Raw genomic sequence first — 22461 nt, forward strand, 5'->3', positions numbered from 1 at the left:
TGTTCTCTTAGTTTGGAGATGATCTTAAATAACAGGCACTTCCCATCCTTTACTTCTCTTTATGTAACTTTTGTGAGCGCTCATGTCCCTTATGTTTTTGAATGTATTTCAACCTGCCAAGGGTCTACAGGCCTCAGGCTACAACCTGGTATATTTACATTTTAAATGTTTATTAATATACAGTGTCCCTTTCCTTAAATAAATAATAATAATAATAATAATAATGAAATAAGAGTGACATCTGTAGGCTGGCTATTCATTTACTCAAGTTTATAATTGCATCACAACACAAAAACAACAGTGCACATACTGCAAATACTGGATACAAAGCCAAAAGATAAATAACAAGACACATTCTGCCGTCAATGTTTAAGGCATTTAGCATTGGAGTAAGCTGTCAATGAATCATGTGCAAAGTTACAACACAACCGAGTGCAGATACAAAGAGGAAAGTGTCTGAAGAAGAGTGCCGCACAGCCACAGTAGTAAGTCACATCAATTCAAAGAGGCCATTAAAGTCTCTTAATTTGTTTCCAGGGAGTCTCAGAGCCGATCTGTGGACAGGATTCCTTCAGGGCTGTAGTAAAAATGGTAGTCCAAAGTGTAAAGAATGAAGTTCTAATGCTGATCGTTTCGTTTCTCGTCCGCCTCTCTCCTCGCTCTTCGGCTTGTGTTTGGGATCATCATCACAGTGGCTGTGTAAAGGCACACCAGAGGCAGTGAGTTCATCGATTAGCACCAACTGTTCGTTACAGATTCTCACCGACGACGACGACGACGACGGACGAAAGGCACAGTTGTCCACCCCAGAGGTTAAAGCTGCTCACTGTGCTCCTGGCTTTTCATCACTGTGTCGTAGGACGGAGGCGGCTCCATGGTCCACGGCGGTGGGGTGGACGGAATTGAGGGTTCAGGCGCCGGCCTCTGGCTGACCGAGTCCGTCGAGATCTCTCGTCGAATTCGGTCCAACCTCCTGAAGAGAGAAGAAAAGAGAGCAAAGGGGGAGCCAACAGTGGGCATTTTAATTAGAACACTTTAAGACCCCGTTCAGACCTGGTACTAACATCTGTCCTGAGCAATCTGATCACAAGTGGACACTTGAAGTAAGGCTGTTCACATCTGTCTTTAAAATGTGTCTGTCCCCCTGTGGGACTTGGCTTTCTGGAAAGCCCCTCTGATAAAATAAGACTTTAACTCTTCCGGAAAAAAGAGATCACATGTCGATCATTAAGATTAAGTTATGGTTAAGTTTGTGGTGGTAGTTTTACAAATAAATAAATTAACACATGAGTTCTAACTAGTGAAAATAAAACCTTTCCGTCCACCATGAAACTACAGCTGCTCAGAGGACGTCAGCAGAGGACCGACTGGGTTCATTAACGCTGAACAATGTTGCCACCTGTGAATTAGTGATTAAATCAGAGGACACATTCAGACCTGAGTCCAAGTTTCACTACAGCGACCTTTATACTGAAGGCTCCCTTCACTACTTCAACATCCTGTCGGTGTTCATTTTCAGGCATGAAGTCCAGATGATGTCTGAAGAATCTGGACATCAGCAGGGGTTTCGACTGTGTGACACGTATTCACAGCAGCAGGAGAATCTGTGGAGGACACAGGTGAGTGGACAACTCTCGGTTTGACCAAACTCTCCTGCTGGATTCTCACATGAGCACACAAGGTTATTGTCCACATTTCAGTCAGGAGAGTCCTTGGGTAATGTCTGAAGCAACTTCTGTGGAAATGTGCATTGAAACTGAAAGCAGCTAAAGATTACATTTTTAGAACCATCACAACATTTCACTGGGAGCTTTCCATTGAACAGTGCCTGAGTTCTTGAACTCCTGCACTTTATTTGTCTATTAACTTGCACTTAAATAAGAATATGTTCTAGTTTCTTTGCTTCTCTGTGACAATCGTTCCTGTTTAATCGAGTAATCGTTTGGTCCATAAAATGTCCGAAAATGTTGATTAGTGTTTCTCAAACGTCTTGTTTTTGTTTTATGGTGCAAAGAAACCAGAATATATCCACATTTAAGAGCTGAAAAATCAATTCTAGAATTAGTTGACGATTAATAATCGATTCATTGTTGCAGCCCTATTATTGAATATCATCATATTTGAGGAAGTTTTTCATTTTCTGACATTTTCTGACAAAAAACTAATCCATTACTGAATAAAAATGATCAGTTAATTAGTGACTGTTCCGAGTTTAGCTCAGTGTGTGAAGGTAGAAGAGCTTTGATGATGTAAACACGACCCCCCGGCGTCTTGTGCCAGGTGGAGTGTGTCAGCCACATGCACGAGAGTCTGCTGTTTTTCTCCATGACCTGCTTCTGTAATCAGAAGATCTGTGGCGTTTTCACGTCACTTTAATGCTCTTCGACAAACTCTACACTAGAACTGATACACGATGATGTGATGAAGAGATCTGTTCAACAACAACAGTATGTTCTGGCATTTTTCCTTATGTGGGTTTATTTATTTTAAACAACACAGGGGGATCCTTAAAAGGTTTGCTACTTTAAACATAGGAAGAGTTTGTTTGTTAACAACAAATATAGATTTTTAAGGGTTATGTTCAAGGGTTTCCAAACTCGTACCTATTCTATCGCACATTATAGTTATAGTTTCATTATTGTTTATCACTAAAAACCTGTAAAACTCATATTCCCATCAATGTCAGCTGCACTTTATGTATAGTGCGAATTAGAAAATGTTAACACACTAAACTAACTTATTAAACTTGCTAAACTATTTCACTATTTGATAATCGATTAATCGGTTTTAGTGTTTTTTTCAATAATAAAAACCACTTTTCTGATTTTTCAGCTTCTTAAATGTGAATATCTTCACATCATTTCCAGGTTTGGTAAACACCGATCAACATTTTTCAACATTTTCTGACATTTTACAGACCAAACAAGTACTCGATTCATCCAAAGAATAATTGACAGATAAATTGCAGTCCTAGTTTATATTATTCTGATTATTGCATAAATGTGTTTCCACAACACAGTGTAATCACAGTTTGAGTGACCATTTTCAAATTAAAAAAAGCCCAAGTCAGATCATAATAAAATGGATGCAAACTCCCCCTTGTGGCACTTAAGAGCATTTTCAATTTGTTTACATGAAATAAGAACAATTACTCCATTCACAACAATCCCCATATTGGGAAAAGTGCTTTCGATGTGCGATAAAATTGTATGTCATGTCACTATTTCACACACAATGAAGGTATCCATGCAGAGTGAGAGTGCATGAGTCCTGCACCGGGTCAGGTACCCGACGGGTATCATGCCAAAATGACTTTTATTTTCATGGCTTTATTACATTGCTACGTGCAATGAATGTGGAATACTGCAGTGGTACAGTAATTGTGTGTGAGGTATTTTTTGTTATATATTGTGAGCGCACATGGAGGTTATTTGTTATTGTCTGCCACGTTTAATAATGAAAGTCTGTGTGTTTTTAATCACAGTTATGGTTCACTTTGTGGAACTTGTATTAACGGGTACAGGCAGGGGCAGTGTTGCATTAGACATAATGGCGGTTAACGGGTCTGTTCATATATTTACGTTTATATTATGTCCAAAACACCTGCTTTGGTCCACACTAAAGGGCGTGTGTGTGTGTGTTCTGCAACTCCGGTGGACACGCCCCCCAGTGTTTCAGCTCAGAGAATGTGCTTTGTTCAGGTGGTTAGTAAGACATTTCCCTGTGTGTTGACAAGGTCAGGAGAGAATTGCTTTACATGCATTCCCCTAATGGCAGAAATGACATGCTTTGTGTTACTAAAATACAACAGTTAATAGTGAAAGTCGGCATCTAAAGAACTTCCTGTGTTTCTTCTGTCAGGAGTACCTTTGTATGGCCTGAGCCTGCTGCGGGCTGAAGCGCGTGCCTGTGCGTGGGTGCAGCAGGAAGTGTCCCGGCACTGCCACCTGGAGATTCTTCATGGCCATGCAGAGTCCGCCGACCAGCAGGCTGATGCCCCCGAGTCCCAGGAACACCCCGAGTCCAAACAGCGGGACGGACCCATATGGTAGGCCCACACACAGGACTGTGACCCCCCCAGCAGTCATCAGGAGAATGCCCAGGCACAGCAGCATTCCCCTGGGAAACGGCATCTCCTCTGGAGAGGTCAAGGGCTTCACCTCGTTCACCTACAGCTGCACCTCCACGTCAGCAGCAGCAGCAGCAGCCAGTCTGCAGGAGAGAGAGGATTCAGTGTCTGTTGGTGTCCTCCTCAACTTTGCTTTTTCTTTCTTGTAAAGTTTGAGTTGGACAGAGACGGTGTATAAAAGTGAAGCCAAGGAAGGAGGACTTTACGGTAAATAGTTCTCACTGTCCTTTCACCCATTCACACACTGCCGGCACAGCCGCCACGAGTAACGCGGGGTTAAGTGTATTGCCCAAGGGCACATCCACGTGTTGACTAGAGGAGCCAGGAATCAAACCCACAGCCTTCGAGTTGAAAGACAATTCGCTCTACCACTGAGCTACCACTGCGTTTTCATGAGAAGTTAATGATTGCAATTGCTAGTTTCGGGTCTTCTTCAATAGTAGTCGATGTCAAGTTTGTGATTTATGTTCCCATTTAGAGGAAATTATAGGGTAAAAAAAATATGACATATATGAGTGGACACCAGCGTGATTGACAGCTGGCGTCTATCACAGTAGGTGAAAAAACAAGAGATCATTTAACAACTGGAAAACTACATTATTTTTATATAAAGGCCAGGGAAACATCCACAGGTGGAGCTGGGGATCAAACAACAACAACCTTACGTTGGAGGGTGACATGCTGTACCACTAATCCACAGCATCCCCACACATATTTAACCTGAGATTCTTGAAACATTTCTGTTCGCTATTACCACAGTTAATTTAATTATCGCACAATTATCAAAAAAAAAATGTCGATATGTATCGATTGGAACATTTGTATCGCGATGTTCTTTTTGGCTATATCGCCCCAGCACACACACACACACACACACACACAGAGAATAGTGACAGAAAGAATCACACAAGCAACATGTATCCTCTCTGCCTTTGTAAGACCCACACTGATCCACGCTGTACCTTACAGACGTCGTGGTGTGCAGCTGTTCAGCAGATGCGTGCTCTGAAAGCTTCACCATCTCTCTTCTTCTCCTCCTTTAGTTCTCCTCATGATGCTCGTGTAGCTTCCTCCAGGAAAACTCCAGAGGAAAACAGTCCGTCTCTCTCTCACTCACTCTCTCTCTCTCTCTCTCTCTCTCTGCGCCTCAGTCCCCGTCACTTCCTCTCTCTCATTATCCGCTTCTCCAGGAGGAGCATATATCCGGTTTTTTGGCGCGATTACGCACCGAAAATCAGCAGAATAGGAGTTTGTGTCGTATGTGGGCCGAGCACGTTTTGGTTTTCATCTGCAGCAGCAGCAGCAGCAGCAGTAGATCAGTTGCAGTGTGAGGAAGTGATTTTTTTTTCCTTTTCCTTTTCCTTTTTTTTTTATGAGCCAGGATCTGGAGTTTTGGAGGAGCGGAGTTCAGGGCGGGCGCACGGTCTGAACACTGTCACCTTGACTCTGTTTGGGCAAACTGTTTATTCATGGGGAGAATTATAGCCCCACTTTCAGTGATGTGTGTGTACAGCGCAGTGGTGGACCTAAGGGCGGGGCCCCAGCAGAGCTCTTATTGGCCCCTGAAGTGACCCTGTCCTGTCTGTCATGATGTCACGATGAATGCAATTCTACACCCAAACAATTAGTGGCAGTAATGCAGTAAAGGCAGAAAGGTCCACCATCAATACAACCAACAGAAGAAGAACATTTTTAATTCTGCTTTTTTATATTATATTGGGATTTCATGAGGTCTTCATTTCTGTCAAAATAAACTCATATGGGATTCTTGCATCCAAACAACCGCCATCTCTAATACAGTAGCTGTCAATCAAAGACAAGGACTGCACAACTTTCCAGGCTGAACTGTCAAAAAGACCACAGTCTCAATTTAAATCTTACTTATTCAGATTAGCCTACCCCACCCCCAACTTTTTACCTTTAACTTTTAAATGTGTCTGTTCGTATTTAATATGTAAAGCAACCTTGAGTGTTAGAAAAGGTGCTTACAAATAAAGTGTACTATTATTAATATTAGTAGTAGTAGTAGAAATCTGCTGTGAGACGACTTTAAGACGTCCCCGGCTGCTTGTTGTTCCGCCACAGGTGGATCAGGATCATCCTCACTGACCAAAATTGGAGTGTGTCATAAAAAGAGATGACTGGCTCAGTATTACTGTATTGATTATGAATGAAATGAAGAGACTGTTCAATACTGACTCTTTGTTGTTCTCATATATCTGCCATCAGGACACTAGTTGTAGTCAAATAAATGTGAATGCTAAAAATAAAATAAAAAAAAAATAAAAAAAACAGGGTTTCAGTAGAGAACATTTAATATTAAATAATCTCATTTAGCACAGTCTTGTTTTTGAGACAGATGACTGGCTCAGTACAACTGTATTGATCATGACTGAAATGGAGAGATTGTTCAATACTGACACTTTGCAGTCCTCATGTATCTGCAATTAGGACTCATATTTATTGGCAAATAAACATAATACTCAAAATTTGACCCCCGACCGCCATGACAAGTTTTCATTAGATTCATCCAAAACATGTCAAAATGAGTGAGGGTCAACAGGTATTTCGCACATACAGTATGATAATTATGTAAAATATGGGTGATATTTATATCATTTGTTTCTTTTATGTTCTTGTCTTTCGTTGTATGCATTATGTCATTTATGGTCTACTACTATATTCTAAATTAATCTGTTATTGTGACGATCTTCATTGTTGCACCAGCACATAATAATAATACAATACTAGTTGTTTTTGTAATTATTATTATTATTATTATTATTATTATCTCTTCTAGGAATCTAGGAACTCCAGACACTAGAAACAAACAGTAGACTCACGAGAATGGGTAACCTTTACATAGTGAACCCTTGGAAAACATTATTATCATGGGCCACAATAATAAATTGTTAAGAAAACTTCTCATTAGATGCCAGTACAAATATAAACTCAAAATTGTAAATCAAGAAGTGATATAACTGTGTAAACAAAACTTACTTAACAGCTTTATCTTACTGCTAATCAGCCTTTTCTAGCTGGAAATGTAAGTTTGTAAATGTCTCGTGTTCCTCTACTGTCAATACCTCATACAACCACACTTTAAAACACGTGAACTGTTCCTTTAAGGCTTGCAGTCTACAACCGGCCAAAAGCAAGTAACACCAATAAAACCATAATTTGTTTTCACATTGACTTTAAATGTATTATTTATTGAACTGATGTAAACGTTGTCTTCATCAGACAGTGGCTGCTTCCCCTGTTTTCAGCCATTACTGTGAAAACTAAGCTAAATATCTCCAGGCAGAGAAAGTGAAAGAAAAAAAAGGCTTTTTCCCATGGAGGCAAACTATTCCCTAAACTTCCTGTCTTGGTTTTCAGCTGGATCTCAACAAGAGTCCCTTTATACTGTTTCCCATGACATGTGGTGGTTCATAGTGGTCACTTCATACAAACAACATTTGTGATGTGATCCATCTTTATTTTTCCCATATGTATTTGCAAAGAGTTGCATTGTTGTTACAGAAATCATGCGAGGACCCAAGAAAGAGGCATGCTGAGTTTGATAAAGTTTGTTGTTGTCTAAAGAACTCTTCTGTAGAGTCTGAGTTCATGTTTACTTATGTTTTGGTCTGGTGAACAGAGAGGTCCACATCATCCAGCATCACACCTCAAAGCTGATTTCTCTTGACTGTCCAAACAGGGGCTCTGACGCCAGGTGCGTGTCCGAGTATGCGCGCCGCAGTTGTGTTGTGCTGCATGTGGTCTTGATGGCGACCTCATAGGGAGGCGGGGGTCCCAGCCAAGGTGGAGGGTGAGGTGTCGGACTGAAACCACCAGAGTCCATGGGAGGGTAGTCGAATTCCTCACCCCGAGCGCCATACCTGTGGCGTTCCATTGTCCTGCACTCGAGAAAACGGAGGCAGCAAGAAGTCAGGTGAAGAAGAACACATAGAAACACAAATAGAAATGTAGACTGTGGTGTCAGTGGTTGTAGACATCTGATACTAAATATCAGACGCAGTCTAGATCTATTGGTGGTTGTGTTTTCAAACACAGGAATTGGGTTTCACAAATGTATAATGGACATCCTGACTGGGGCATGATATGAGCCGTGGCCTGTAACAATGAGCCGTGTGTATGCTGGATTATTTTCCCCCCCATTCAAATTATAGTGGTTTATTTTAGTCACACATGCATCTGACCAGGATATGAGCTAATCTGCTATTCTGGTTAAAATAGTGAGCTGCAGCATTGTTGGATTACTTTTTTGTATCAAAATAAAAGTAATAATTCAGTGAACATATTCTGATTTGTCTAAATTTGACTAAATTATTACTGATTAACATGTTATATCCTGTGTTGATCTATTTTTAATTCTTTGTTTGTTCTCAAACACATATTTATATTTTTAAAAGCGGTGTCAGGCACAGTATAAACGTGTAGTAGGCAATTCTGTCATTTTCTATCTCTTAAGTCGTCATTGTGTGATTACTGATTAAAGCCACAATATGTTTGTCAGCTTGAAATAGTCTTTAATTTCTAATCATTTCACTATTTTTGATAGTAAATGGTTCAAAAATAGAATTAAACCTACAGAGTTTTAAAATCCCACTACTTTCAATTTACTATAAAAGACAGTAGCTAGATAAATAATCTAAAAGGAAGAATCCAGAGAAAGGCAGCAATGTAACAATATGGAGGCCAACTGCCATTCAACACCACCACGACCAACCAACTACTTCATATCAGCCAGACTTAACTTCAGCTTTAAATGGTTCACTGATGGGTCTTGACGTGACTGCGGGAACTTAGCCTATTATTTTCATTTTCAAGTCCAACAATGATGATTTTCAAACTCCATTTTTTAACTCACCCTCACACAGTCATTTGCCCATTCTCCATATCTGCCATGTTTAGGATAAAATACTTGCCACAAAAAATAGTAACGGCAAAGTAAGCCAGATATAGTTCCATATTTATTAAAAATCCACAATCTTAAATTTGTGAAAATATTTGCTTCACAAAGCGACACAGTCATTGTGAATGCATTATGGTGGATTTGTGTGTGTGTGTGTGTCGGCCCTTTTGTGCATGTGTGTGACTGTATTGCAAACTGAAATATGAAACCATGATTTGATCAAATATAGAACAACAGGAAGAATGTATTGAATCATGAGAGAGCACACAGCAACAGCGGATTAGGATCTAAATGGTACGATGGATTAGAATCTTAAAGACATTTCTTAGCAAATAAATAAATAAAATATATGTACTTATGTAGTAATTGTAAGGAGTTTTTTATTTTGGTATTATGATATTTCAGGATAAAAACTATCATTCTTGAAAAATGACAGCGTGACCTGTTCAAAGCAGCGATTTAAAGATCTTAAATGACATTTTTCACCCACCTGGGCAGAAACACTGACTGGGACTCGGGGAAGCGGCTCCCAGGGGGCGTAAAAATGGCATGGCTGCCAAAGTTGGGGTAGTCATATGGATAATGTGGGCAATCTGGGTCGAACTCCTGCTGGTTGTAGTTTACTGCACTTTTGCTGTTCATTGCCCAGAATAGTCCCAGGATGAGCATGACCACCCCGAGCACCACACAGCATAGGGAGAAAGCCTGCAGGCGGCTCTGGGATGAGGCCAGGAAGGCTGTGGATCCACCAGTCACAATGAGGAAGGCGCCGATGAAGATAGCTCCGTGGTGCAGGGAAGGCATCCTCCTCTGGGACTGTAAGTGTTTCTGAGGTTTCTATGCAGGCTGTGATGGCTGGATAGAGTCACTCATTCACCAACAGTCCCATAGAGTGTGCGCCCCATGCGCTCTGACACTGACCAGACATCCAAAAGATTTCCTCCACGCTTACAGAAATCCTGTTATGACAAGGAAAAGGTCACAGAATCTCACTCATGCGCTCCCATCATTTCCATCCACACTGATAAAAGAAACTGATGATGATGAAGATGATGATATTGTCCATGCGTTAGTCCTTGCTCTGTTTGTCTCAGCACCTTTTGGAAAGTGTCAGAGTTGATGGCTTTTTTTTGGAAAATAAAGAAAAAGAAAACAGTGGAGGCTTTGTTGCGCATCAGGCTAATGTGGAGTTGCTGTGTGTTTATCATCAGGGCAGATGGACGAGAGGAAAGCAGAGCCCATTAAGAAATCTTTACTGGTGCCCCACCCTCCCTCTGTCTAATGTGTCTGAAGGATACCACTTTAGCCCTGTGTGTGTGTGTGTGTGTGTGTCTGTGTGCATGACTGATCAGAATCTTACAATATCTTTGAAACACAAGTTATCACGTCAGACATCAATTAGAGCGAGTTTTGGGCCTCCCATAACACAATAAGATGTTATGTTAAACTATATTTTGTGTTTGATAACAAAACTGAAAATAAACAGTTGATCGTTTTGCTCATATTGTAAAAAATCAGTTGAGTTAAAAAAAAATGTCATTGTATTTAATTCATTCCAATAATGCTGACATCCTAACATCCAAATAAGCTGCTGAATGACATGTAGAAAATATTAGTTAATTACTTTTTTAAAGTTAATTAGTATTTTAGTAACCCATACGTTTATTTAGATTAGGCTGACAGCGCTGGAGCTTTTAATGTGACTGCCAGTTTTATGGATAAAATAAATATACAAAGGCAATTATGTCAGTCAGTCAGTCAGTCATCATCTAACCGCTTTATCCTCCACCAGAGGGTCGTGGGGGGTGCTGTGCCAATCTCAGCTACATCGGGCGATAGGCGGGGTACACCCTGGACAGTTCGCCAGTCCATCGCAGGGCCACACACAGCGAGAGACAAACAACCATTCACTCTCACACTCACTCCTACGGTCGATTTAGAGTGTCCAATTCACCTAATCCCCACATTGCATGTTTGTATACACACAAATACAATGAAATGAACAACTAAATAAAAACAATGTCAAAACAACAAAAATGTCTCAAGACTTGTGGCTTTATGAGGTAGTACACATTGTGCTAACTCCAGCATGTTTACAATTACTTTCTTTTATTTTCCCTGGTTAATTTTTAGTTTATATTTCTGTATTAGTATGCTAATGTTTGCTAATTACCATTAAACACAAGGCACACCTGAGGCAGATGGGGATTTAGATGGTTGGTGTTATTTACCATACATTGGCATCCATTTTGATGCATTACTGCCTTCTTCTGGATTTTTCCTTCTTTAAATCCGTCACTCATCACTTTTGTCACTGAAAAAAACAACCTTAATGAAAAAAACAACCTTAATGAGTCACGTGGAGTTTTCAGTTGAATTGTCTCTGTGTAACCACACACCTTGAGCTAGTCACAAGTCGTAACCTTCAAGTCTCACTCAAGTCTTAAGTCATTCAAATCAAGCAAGTTACAAGTCAAGTCTCAAGTATTAATATAGAAGATGATTTCCCAGATATTTCACATTTACACGTGTTATCATTAGTCACGTGCTATCATTGGTCATTTTGAATGGCTAGTTTTATCGTCACAGAAACACTGTATTACTCATACAGTTTGACTGTATATATGATGTATATATGTATGTATGTATGTATGTATATATATATATATGTACATATATAGTTTATATATGTATATGTATATATATATATACATATATAGTTTATATATATATATATATATATATATATAAAATTAAAATAAATAGACTGACTGTCTAAAATGTAAAGAATACTGGCGTTTTGCTGACAATACACCATGGAAATACATTTCAAATATTATGGTAAAAAAAACGTTTCGCGCTCTTATCATGTTCTATTCAAGGTGTTGATGGGAATGATACTAAACCCACAAATCAGTGTTTCGTGGCCACAAATGAGTCCTGGACGCGGAGTGGTGAGGGTCTCCTCTCTGCTCTGACTGCTGCGGAGGCTACTGTGAGACTGTCACGCGAGAGTCTCCAAACACCACAAAAGTCTCCAATAACGCCAGAAAAATTCGCTAACTTGTAGCTAGTCGGGTTTGACGCATGTTTTGACCAAACAAGTCGCTAGGAGGAGTTTGAGTCGGCAAATCGAGCGAGAAAATCACACTGGATGGTGTGACAGTTTCTCTACTTAATGATTGGTTAAACGCCGCAGAGGCCAAGACCTCAGAGCCAATCAGCGCGAAGCTTCCGTGACGCGACGTTTTGACCAATCAGCACAGAGCAGTGGAGTCACCGATCCACCCCCGAGCACCGTTCACCTATAGCGGTGATAGGCTGATAATCAGTGGGGTTTTTGGGCTAGGGATAATCGATAGGATAGTTTTACCCACAGGAGAGGAGCTGTGGTCAGCGGCAACTGCTGTGGAAAGTGGCGTGTGGTGTTTTAGTTGAAAGTGTGTGCAGACACGATGTCTCCGCTGTTGTATTTAGGAGGTTTGGTCTTGGTGTTTCTGCTCTGGATCAAAGCTAAAGGTCTAGACTACGTGATCGTTCACCAGCGGTGGATATTTGTCTGCTTGTTCCTGCTGCCGCTCTCCGTCATATTTGACGTGTATTATTACGTGCGGGCATGGCTCATTTTCAAGATGTGCTCTGCGCCAAAACTGCACGACCAGCGCGTGCGAAACATTCAGCGACAGGTGAGCAAAACATAACAAAGTCTGTGCACACAGGTGTGTGTTTATATGCTAACATAGAAAAGCTAAATACACAATGGTGCAACTGTGAATTGCATAAGCATTAAAATCCAGGGACGTTTCAAGTGAACTTTGGGACTCAGTCAAAGGAGATCAGATGGGGTGCCTTATCAACCGGTAGTGACGTCACGTTTTCGAATTATTATATCTGAATGTTCCATGTTACCACTTTGTAGTCGGCAATAAAGACACTAGCCAGGTTGTTTGGGTGTCCTGGTGTTACAAGCCAGTAGAGAAGCTATGGAAGCTACCCAAAAATGTAATGTTACAAGTCTAATAAATAATTGATAAGACTACTGAAGAATTCAAGTCCATCCTTTGACTTTATTACCAGAATAATGAGTCAAAATTTGAACCTTGATCAGTGCTATATTTACATTTTAAAACTCGCACTTCACAGGTGTCATTCATTGGATGGTACATGCTGTCACTAACATGGTGTCCATTCATATGTGCCATTCTTAGTCATCTAGTTTCCACTAAATTGGACCATGTTCTACTGAAGAAGACCAGAAAGTGTGAACTGTGGAGGGCAACATTTCACCTTTCAGTGTACAGCCTTCAGAAAAAGAATTAGAATAAGAACAAGACCAGAAACTAGTGAGTGAGACCATTAACTCCTCGGCTGAGGAAGATGTTTACTGACATTATAAATCTAGTGATAAGTAGGTGCTCATTTCGACATAGGTTTGGGTTCAAATAGTTATTTTTGCATCCAGTGGCATCGTCCCCCTGGTGGCCATTCATTAAACTCTCACTCACTCACTCCTCTTCTACCACAGTATCCACCACATGAGGGTCGCGGAGCACTGATGCAATCTCAGCTTGACATAGGGGCCGTTTCTCAATATCCATACTTGTGCGTACTTGTGCGTACTTGTGCGTACTTGTGCGTACTTGTGAAAACGTCATCAGCCTCAGTCTAAGTTCTGTTCCAATTCTCAAACCCGGAAGTGTTCTCACTCCGCCCATTTTACCAAGTATGCATCAGGTGGTGACTTGAGCATACTTGGGAAAGCCATGTATCCCAGAATGCATTTCGGCGGAACACATTTGAGTCCCGGAACGCAGTTTTAAGATAATTAGAGGCGGGAAATTAGTCATTTAGAATGACGTATTTGTAGTTTGGCAGCGACGATTGTCAGAGGTGATCAGCTCCGCCTGTGCGGACGATCGCCGCTCACAGTGCCCAGCGCAGAGCAGCGTTATTTTGTTTTTAATGTAAACGTTTTGACCTGACAGTTTGGTTTATTTTGATTAAAGTCGCACGGTCATTTTATCTGTATTTAAATTAAAAATGTACATATGTGTGTGTGTGTGTGTGTGTATATATATATATGTATGTATATGTATATATATATATATATATATGTATACATACATATATCATACTTGTGTACTCCCGCACTTGGCGAGTATGTACTCCAGTCGTACTTCTCAAGTACGTACTTCCCGAGTACGCAAGTACATACTTGCATACTTGAGTATTGAGAAAGGACCAGGGTGAAAGGCGGGGGACACCCTGAACAGTTCACAAGGCCACCACAGGGCCACATATAGAGACAAACAACCATTCTCATTCTCAATATTCTAACATGAATAATTCATTTGAATTTGTAAATTGTTTCATAAGAAAGAAATCTATGAACTATCTCAAATTACAAAATAAAAAAAGTTTATTATTTGTTCACTACTTCTTTAGATATTATGTGAATTAAATATTGCATGATTGCATCCCCTTCATCTTAGGCTGCTTTAGCTCATCTTCCTCAAATTTGTGCTTTCAAATATGATCTTCACACTTTTGGTCGAACAAGTTGGAGTTGCTATTGCCATTTTTTTCCCAGAGAACTGCTGCTCACTGGATTTTTTTTTAATTTATCACTCACTGTAAACTCTGCGGTGGTTGTGCATTAAAATTCCAGTAAGTCAGCTGTTTCTAATGTAGTCACACCAGACCCTGTGGCATCAACAGCCATTCCACATTCAGTCACCTAAATCACCATTCGGATGCCCACAGGTTTGAGCAGGTTGTCTCTATCATGTCCAACCTTTGTTCATCCTGAGTAAAACCAACTCACAGTAATGCTCTCATTTACTATGCTGCCCTGTATCATCTCAGGTGCGTGAGTGGAGGAAGAAGGAGGGTAAGAAGAACTACATGTGCACTGGTCGTCCCGGCTGGCTCACAGTGTCTCTCAGAGTGGGAAAGTACAAGAAAACCCACAAAAACATAATGATCAACATGATGGACATTCTGGAGGTGGACACAAAGAGGCAGGTGAGAGGAAATGCATATGTTTTGCTTTGCCTACCAGACCAATCAACACGTCATAATAGGAAAATCAACTAACTGATTGCATTAATCATTAATTGCTTAGATACAGGAATATTCTTGTCAGCTGCAACTACTACCTATGCATTTTCTGCTGTGATGTGTAAAATTAATATATGAAGGTAATCAGTAAATCATATCTACAATATATCATTTATGACATTTTAGGAATCTTACTAATGGAATTCTATAACTAGCAGTGTTGGCATGTTGATCAGACTTTCAGAGCTGGAGACTTTTATTCCTGATGTGGTTTGGTTCATCATTTCATTCGTGTTGCAGCAGCTGATGAGTAAGATGTTATCATAAGGAGAGACGTCACTTGGTTGAGTGGATTGATTGGAGACATAAGATCAGACTTGGTGTAAACAAGTCGACAAGCAGCCTATTTACACAACTTCATTTGGGCTACCTTGGTTAATCTCCCAATTAACCTAGTTTTTTTCCATTTACAGCCAGGGCTTTGCTCATGTTTTCCCATTATTAATAATAATAATAATAATGATAATAATTTTAATCTTGTGTCTTAAGGTTGTTAGAGTTGAGCCACTGGCCAACATGGGCCAGGTGACTGCACTCCTCAGTTCTATTGGCTGGACACTGCCGGTGGTGCCTGAGCTGGATGATCTTACTGTGGGTACGTTGACCATACAATAACCAATGTAGGTTGTTTCCTGGGGAATCATCCGAGTGCGACCATCTGGTTTCTAGAAATAGATCTGTCCTGATGATTTCCACCACTCACCATTCACTGATTTAGATCCTGCATCTTCTCCGTCAGTCAGTGTATCCTGTTTATACCCGCAGTAATTTCTCTAATTGTGTTAGACGATTGATGTTGTAGCTCGAAAGATGAAAACTGGGAGGAAATGGCTGCAGCGTTGGAAGCACCCCTGGATCAGGTTACATTATGGATTTCCTGATGCCATAAACTGCGTATCAGCAATGTAATGTTTTCCCATCAGGCTGTGGTACATTCATTTATCCTGTTGTCCATGTCCGCACACGTACTGTGGCTCCCTGTAGGCAAAAGCTGCTCTCTGCTCAAGTGTTTGCCTTTTGTTGGTCTCACTCGGAATTATACCGCACTACTGAGATCAGATTGTTATGCTCTCTCCTATTGCAGGTGGCCTGGTGATGGGTACAGGCATTGAGTCGTCCTCTCACATTTACGGACTGTTTCAGCACATCTGTGTTGCATTTGAACTAGTCCTAGCTGATGGCAGCTTTGTACGCTGCTCTGAGGTAAGCACTGAGAGTCTGCACCATGAAGTGAGGTTGGTGGGTTGCCATATTTCGGGCTTGAGTCAGGTTTTCATATTGTCACAAAGCAAACACAAAGGATGTCTCAATGTCCAATGCTTTTCTCTGCTGCAGTTGTCTAATTTCCCCATGTCTTATCACCATTCCATCTCATATTATGTGCAATGTGTACTGAACTTACTGAGCGCTGATAATGTTGCTTGCCTCAGTCACATAGACATGGCTGTAACTGGATGACCGTGAACACAATAATCTATTATATCATAAAATATTATCTCTTCCCCCATCAGCAGTATAGGTTGCTTTGTGCTAGATTATTATAGGTTAATGATTTATACAGTATTATGTAGTTAACTTGACCATAGTCACTGTTAGGATGCATAGTAGAGTGAAAATGGCTGTTGGCTGATGAATGAGTGACCTCTTTGTGGCCAGTGTTGGCTTTGTTCACATTAGACACCAAGACACTGAAACCACTTTCATCACTACAAGTGTACTATGCAAACAATAATTTTTTTTTCTTGTGTCCTGTCACACAGGAGGAAAACTCTGACCTGTTCCACGCTGTCCCCTGGTCCTGTGGTACTCTGGGATTCCTGGTTGCAGCTGAGATTAAAATAGTCCCTGCAAAGCAGTGGGTGAAGCTGCACTATGAACCAGTGATAGGGCTGGAGAACATCTGTAAACGCTTCACTGAAGAATCGGAGAACAAGCAGAACACATTTGTCGAAGGCCTTCAGTACAGTCTGGACACTGCTGTCATCATGAGCGGAACCATGACTGACCACGCAGAGCCTGATAAGGTATGTGTGTGTGTGTGTACTGTTACATACATCCTTGTTAGGACCAAAACAACTTCAAAAAGACAGGAAGTGATGACATTTTGCCTGGTTTTCACATTGTGTCACACCTTAAATAACTGTTAATAGGTTATGACTTGGTGTTAGGGTTAGACTTAGGTTTAGGTTAAGATTAAGTTTAGGGTTAGGTATTTAGTTGCGATGGGTAAGGGCTACGGAATGCAAAGTCTATGAGTGTCCTCTCTTTGTATATTTCATGTATATTTTGTTACATGTTTTTCAAATTTAACTTCACCTTTTTTCCCCTTTGACACCAGATCAACAGAATTGGGCTGCACTTTAAACCCTGGTTCTTCAAACACGTGGAGGGTTACCTGAAAAGGGGCAAAGGTGGAGTGGAGTACATACCTCTGAGACAGTACTACCACAGACACACACGCAGCATCTTCTGGGAACTTCAGGTACTTCCAAAACACACGTTTTATTTATTTAACTTCTATTTTACCAGGATGTCGCATTAAGATTAAAAATGGTGTTTACATAAAACTTTCACGGGCTGTAAGGTAGGTTGCATTAATGCACTGCATACACCTGCCAGATTTTAGCTTACAAACATCTTACCAACTGCTTGCTCCCTACTTTTTATTACACTTTAATAGTCTTTCTCTCTCTTTCTTTTGCATGCACACATTTTGTACTCCCATACACACACACCATTAGCCATTAGAGAGAAGGGCTTGGCATCCTTTGCTTTCTGTAACAGTAAATGGTGTGATGAATTATGCATACTACTGGTTTGACAGATATCTGAAGGGGGTTGCGCTCAGGGCTTTTGGTTGCTCTTTTATTTTGAAAGGATTTTTTTTTGCAAGCAGTGCAGAAGAAAGGCAGACAGACGTAGAGATGACTTATGCTTTCATTATATCGTTGATCAACAATTTGTCTCTCTTGTTCACTCTTGCTAGGAGTTGTGGCTGCCCTCTGGTGGAATTTTAAGAGATCAGAAAGTCTCCACAACTTGAATTTTAACATGATGATCTCTAAAGAAAAATTATATGACATTACGTTGTTATGAATTGCAACAGCCATAGTCACAGTAAAAGCATTGCTTATTATAAGCTTCTATATACACATGTCCATGTGTGTCATGCAAAAGGTAAAATCTAACTTTTTGTATTCATTTATAATGATAAAAAAACCCTGTTTCCTGTTGTTTTACAAACCTAAAGATTTAGTTTAATAATGAGTAAATGTTTGGCATTTTATGCTAAGTGTCAAATTGGGTATTGAGAACTGGTACAAAATTGGTGCAGTTTTCTCATCAGCCAGTACTGAAATTCAAGAGGTACCACAATCAGTGCTTGTTATGTTTATTCAAACTCAAACAAAGCTGTCGGCGTGGAGTGAGTACTTGAGACGTTGTGCTGCGTTGTTTATTCTTGAGCCTTCATGGCTGGTAAGTTTGGTCTCTCTTTGCTAAATTTAGCAAAGGTGCAGTGACTTGTACGTACAAATGTTGTTGCGACTAAACACAGTAACACTAGCAACCCCATAAATCACTTAGTATCAATAATAGAATTGAAGAGTTTCGGTATCGTCATTGATAAAATCAGAACGATTCCCATCCCTAGTCATACCACACTGCATCACAGAATATCCACGTTGATTTCACGTTTTTTTTGTGGGTTTGTATATTTCTGTCTTTCTGCAGGACATCATCCCATTCGGCAACAATCCGATCTTCCGTTGGCTTTTTGGGTGGATGGTTCCTCCTAAGATCTCTCTGCTGAAGCTCACACAAGGAGAAACCATCAGACGGCTTTACGAACAGCACCACGTGGTTCAGGACATGCTGGTACCCATGAAATCTCTGCAGGAGGCCATCACACGCTTTCACCAGGACATCAATGTAAAACTCGGATAAAAATAACCCTACTAAGTACTATCTTAGTTGCACAAATGGAGTGATTTCTTAAAATATGTTCTGTTATTTCAGGTTTACCCTCTGTGGCTGTGTCCTTTCCTGTTGCTGCCAGGCAGAGGGATGGTTCATCCCAAAGGTGAAGAGGAGGAACTGTATGTGGATATCGGGGCTTATGGCGAGCCAAAGGTCAAACACTTTGAAGCTAAAACATCAACACGTCAGCTGGAGAAGTTTGTGAGAGATGTTCATGGGTAAGTCTCAGATTTAGCATATTATGCGACTGAGCAGATACAACTGTCTATTATACTGCAGTCCCTCTTTTTGTACATTGAGACACCGACTATTTGTCTGTGCGACTCCTACAGGTTCCAGATGCTGTATGCAGATGTGTACATGGACCGGGAGGAGTTTTGGGACATGTTTGATGGGCGACTGTATCACAAACTGAGAGATGAACTAGGTTGTAAGGATGCCTTTCCGGAGAATTATGACAAAATCTGTAAATCTGCTCGACACTGAGCCTCATCACTGGCACCTAAGCTCATCGTACCTCAACGCACAATCTGCATTTTACAACTTGTTTAGGGACATTCTTACCAAAGCACAAGCCTTTTTTACATTAACATCCTTTCTGTAAGAGAGTTATTCTGCCTTCTCGAACAAAAAATACAATAAATTCACAGTTTTTGACCACCATACTTGCACAGTTCCTCTTTGATGGACAGAGAACTGATAATTCAACTATGCAGTCCTCCCAAAGGTCAGCTCTATGTAATCTATCAGCAGAGAAAGGCCTCCAAAACCCTTTAAATATCCTAACTCTGGGACTCATAGACAAACTGACAGAGGATGCCCAACTGTTAACAACTATTTGTTCATGTTCATTGTCTCAGTTCTCCTCAGATCTGAGCTGCTTCCAATAAAGCTTTGATATCATGCGCAGCTTCACTAAAAACTGTGCATGTAATGAGAGCAAATTGCACCTAATGTCTTATTTTAAAAATGTATTGGACAAATGTTCCCTGTTAAAACAACTTAATACCTAAGTGCCATAAATGTTACCTCATAAGCTTAAGTTATAGGCTATAGAGAAAATATATTGACTGGGAAAGGTGCTTGATTAAAATCTCTATTCTACTGTGAAATGCTCTAATTTCCCAGTTTGGGATTAATAAAGTACATGTATTTTATCAGTCCTTATTGTTTTTAAAATGTACATTATACATTGTAAAGTTGTTGGCTGTAGTATGGACACAGCCATCAAACACAACTATACATAGCTAAGCTTTTCACAATAGTGTGGTCAGTAATATTTTCAACTTGTGAGTGAGTTAGTGAGCGTGCATGTGTACTTGTGTGTGTGTGGGGGAAGTGTATTCCCATTCCATTTTGGGGAATAACAGATTTTTTATGCTAAGGTTACCACCCATGAGTACTGAATAGATTACTCATGTGATTAAGTAATGACTTCTGAGTTTTCATGTCTACTGACTGCTCATGTGATCTAGTGACAGAGTATTCATGTAATAAATTGATTGTTCTGAACAGATTTTATTGACTTTGTACTCATTAACAGCACAGTGCAGACCTTATATTTGAAATGAGTTGGCATGAAGTCAAAGCTAACTGGTTGTCTGAAAAATGATAATGTCCTTATTTGAACAACTCCCCAATGTAAACCTAAAAGATTGCTTTTTGTTCTTTGTTACCGTCTCACTAAGACAACATAAATTGGTAACCAAATATATTCACTATATCTGTAACTGTAGATATAGTATAAGTAGTATATATACATATAGTATAAGTGTAGATATATACCATAACTGTATCAGATTATTAAGATTTACTCTCACCTTTATAAAGATTTTGACACTGCTATTTTAATATAAATTGGAACACTTTTTACACCACTTCTAACCAGGATCTACTGGTTAAGAACAACAGTTACAGTAAATATACATGGCAGTATTTATGATGGCTCTCAGCCTACATACTACTACTACTGCACTGCATCATAACATGCTCCCCCCACCAACCATTCATTTCTGTGTAAAAGTCTCAGAGCACCACTAGTTTTGTTATTTTTTATGCCAGATTCTATGATCATTGGCATTTGGAATGTAATGATGTGACTGAAAGTTGCTCTTATATATTATTAACAAGCTGTCAATGAGTTTTACTCATACAACATATAAGTAAGCATGTAACTTAAGCATGACTTGAATACACCTGGTGTAATAGACCTTTTTCCAGATACAGATATTTTTTGATGTGAAATACAGGTTTTTACCTATAAATATAAGGTTTTCACTCCAGTTTTTAAATACATGAGACTTTATGGTCATTATAGCATTGCTAAAATAACAATCTATGCACATGTAAGCAGCACGTGTGTTCTCCGCAGTAAGTAGGAAGGTTGTACGTGGTGTGGTGAAAGTTGTTGTAAAGAAGGAAGGACTGACAAGAGAGACTAGCAGAGAGCACATTAGCTGCTGTTCCGCCTTCTTCTCCTCAGTTGTGTGTGTAGCAGCAGCTGCAGTTAGCAGGTTCACTCCGTTTATTGTCGTACATCTGCAGCAACGACAGTAAGAACTCGATTGGAGTAGACTTTTTTTTTGAAAACACAGGTAGGCTTGTACTCTTATTTATTACTGTTAAAGTCACGCTGTTGACTTGTACATTAGGCGTAAGACGCGCTGACACACAGGACAGTGGAGAGAATCAAGAGATAAGAGATTTCCATCGCGAAGCTAACTTTACGTGAAGTTAACTTTTGCTAGCTGTTAGCTGCTAGTTAGTGTCGTTAACTGCTAAAACCTGCTCACACACTCGCTGTTAGTTGACATATAAGGTGACTTTGAAGTGTCGTTGACGCCCCCGTCGGTCAGCCATGGTCTTCTGCTGTCGATGCTTCTTGACAGTGAAATCAATCAGATATGTAATATATCAATGAGCTAGTATGGTAGGCTAAAATTAGCTGTGTATGGACTTTACAGTATTTTTTTTTGTCCTGGTGCAAAAAATGATATGTGACAGTAGGAGAAAGGTCAAGACAGCAAACCGGTTTCCTTGACAACAATGCGGAAGTTTGTGGAGCAGGTTTTGACGCTCTATCGAAAAATGCTGCCTTACTGTGTTATGACACCTTTATGTGTGTGTCTTTGCTTTCACACACGGAGGTAAATGGGATGTAATAATACGAGTTCATGACTTCGACAGAATCACTTTCTGTGAATAATAAATATTTTACAAATAAAATAACGCATTAGGCCAATCTCAATTACTGTTTTTCTCTTCTTCTAATATATTTGGGCTGCACGATACTAGGAAAACACAATTCGGTAAA

The 22461-nt window shown here is 40.1% G+C and overlaps 3 protein-coding genes across 3 annotated transcripts; 1 reads left to right on the forward strand and 2 right to left on the reverse strand.

Annotated features, from left to right (window-relative positions):
• Positions 1-255: 255 nt before the first annotated feature.
• On the reverse strand, positions 256-5452 carry si:dkeyp-51f12.3 (uncharacterized protein LOC107988041 homolog). Its single transcript, XM_044043899.1, has 3 exons — positions 5092-5452; positions 3868-4212; positions 256-973 (listed from the first exon to the last, which is right to left on the reverse strand). The coding sequence occupies exons 2-3, from the start codon at positions 4131-4133 to the stop codon at positions 814-816; spliced, it is 426 nt and encodes a 141-aa protein (XP_043899834.1). The 5' UTR covers positions 4134-4212; positions 5092-5452; the 3' UTR covers positions 256-813.
• A 2137-nt stretch (positions 5453-7589) lies between these two features.
• Positions 7590-9904, reverse strand: si:dkeyp-51f12.2 (uncharacterized protein LOC100151460 homolog). The gene is made up of 2 exons (XM_044043898.1): positions 9541-9904; positions 7590-8031 (listed from the first exon to the last, which is right to left on the reverse strand). The coding sequence occupies exons 1-2, from the start codon at positions 9852-9854 to the stop codon at positions 7794-7796; spliced, it is 552 nt and encodes a 183-aa protein (XP_043899833.1). The 5' UTR covers positions 9855-9904; the 3' UTR covers positions 7590-7793.
• Positions 9905-12371: 2467 nt separating this feature from the next.
• dhcr24 (24-dehydrocholesterol reductase) lies at positions 12372-20664 on the forward strand. The gene is made up of 9 exons (XM_044044789.1): positions 12372-12736; positions 14916-15074; positions 15660-15765; positions 16255-16373; positions 16931-17194; positions 17509-17652; positions 18903-19100; positions 19188-19366; positions 19481-20664. The coding sequence occupies exons 1-9, from the start codon at positions 12506-12508 to the stop codon at positions 19632-19634; spliced, it is 1554 nt and encodes a 517-aa protein (XP_043900724.1). The 5' UTR covers positions 12372-12505; the 3' UTR covers positions 19635-20664.
• The last annotated feature ends 1797 nt before the right edge of the window (positions 20665-22461 follow it).

The sequence above is a fragment of the Solea senegalensis genome, linkage group LG14, assembly GCF_019176455.1.
Source record: "Solea senegalensis isolate Sse05_10M linkage group LG14, IFAPA_SoseM_1, whole genome shotgun sequence".
NCBI lineage: Eukaryota > Metazoa > Chordata > Actinopteri > Pleuronectiformes > Soleidae > Solea > Solea senegalensis.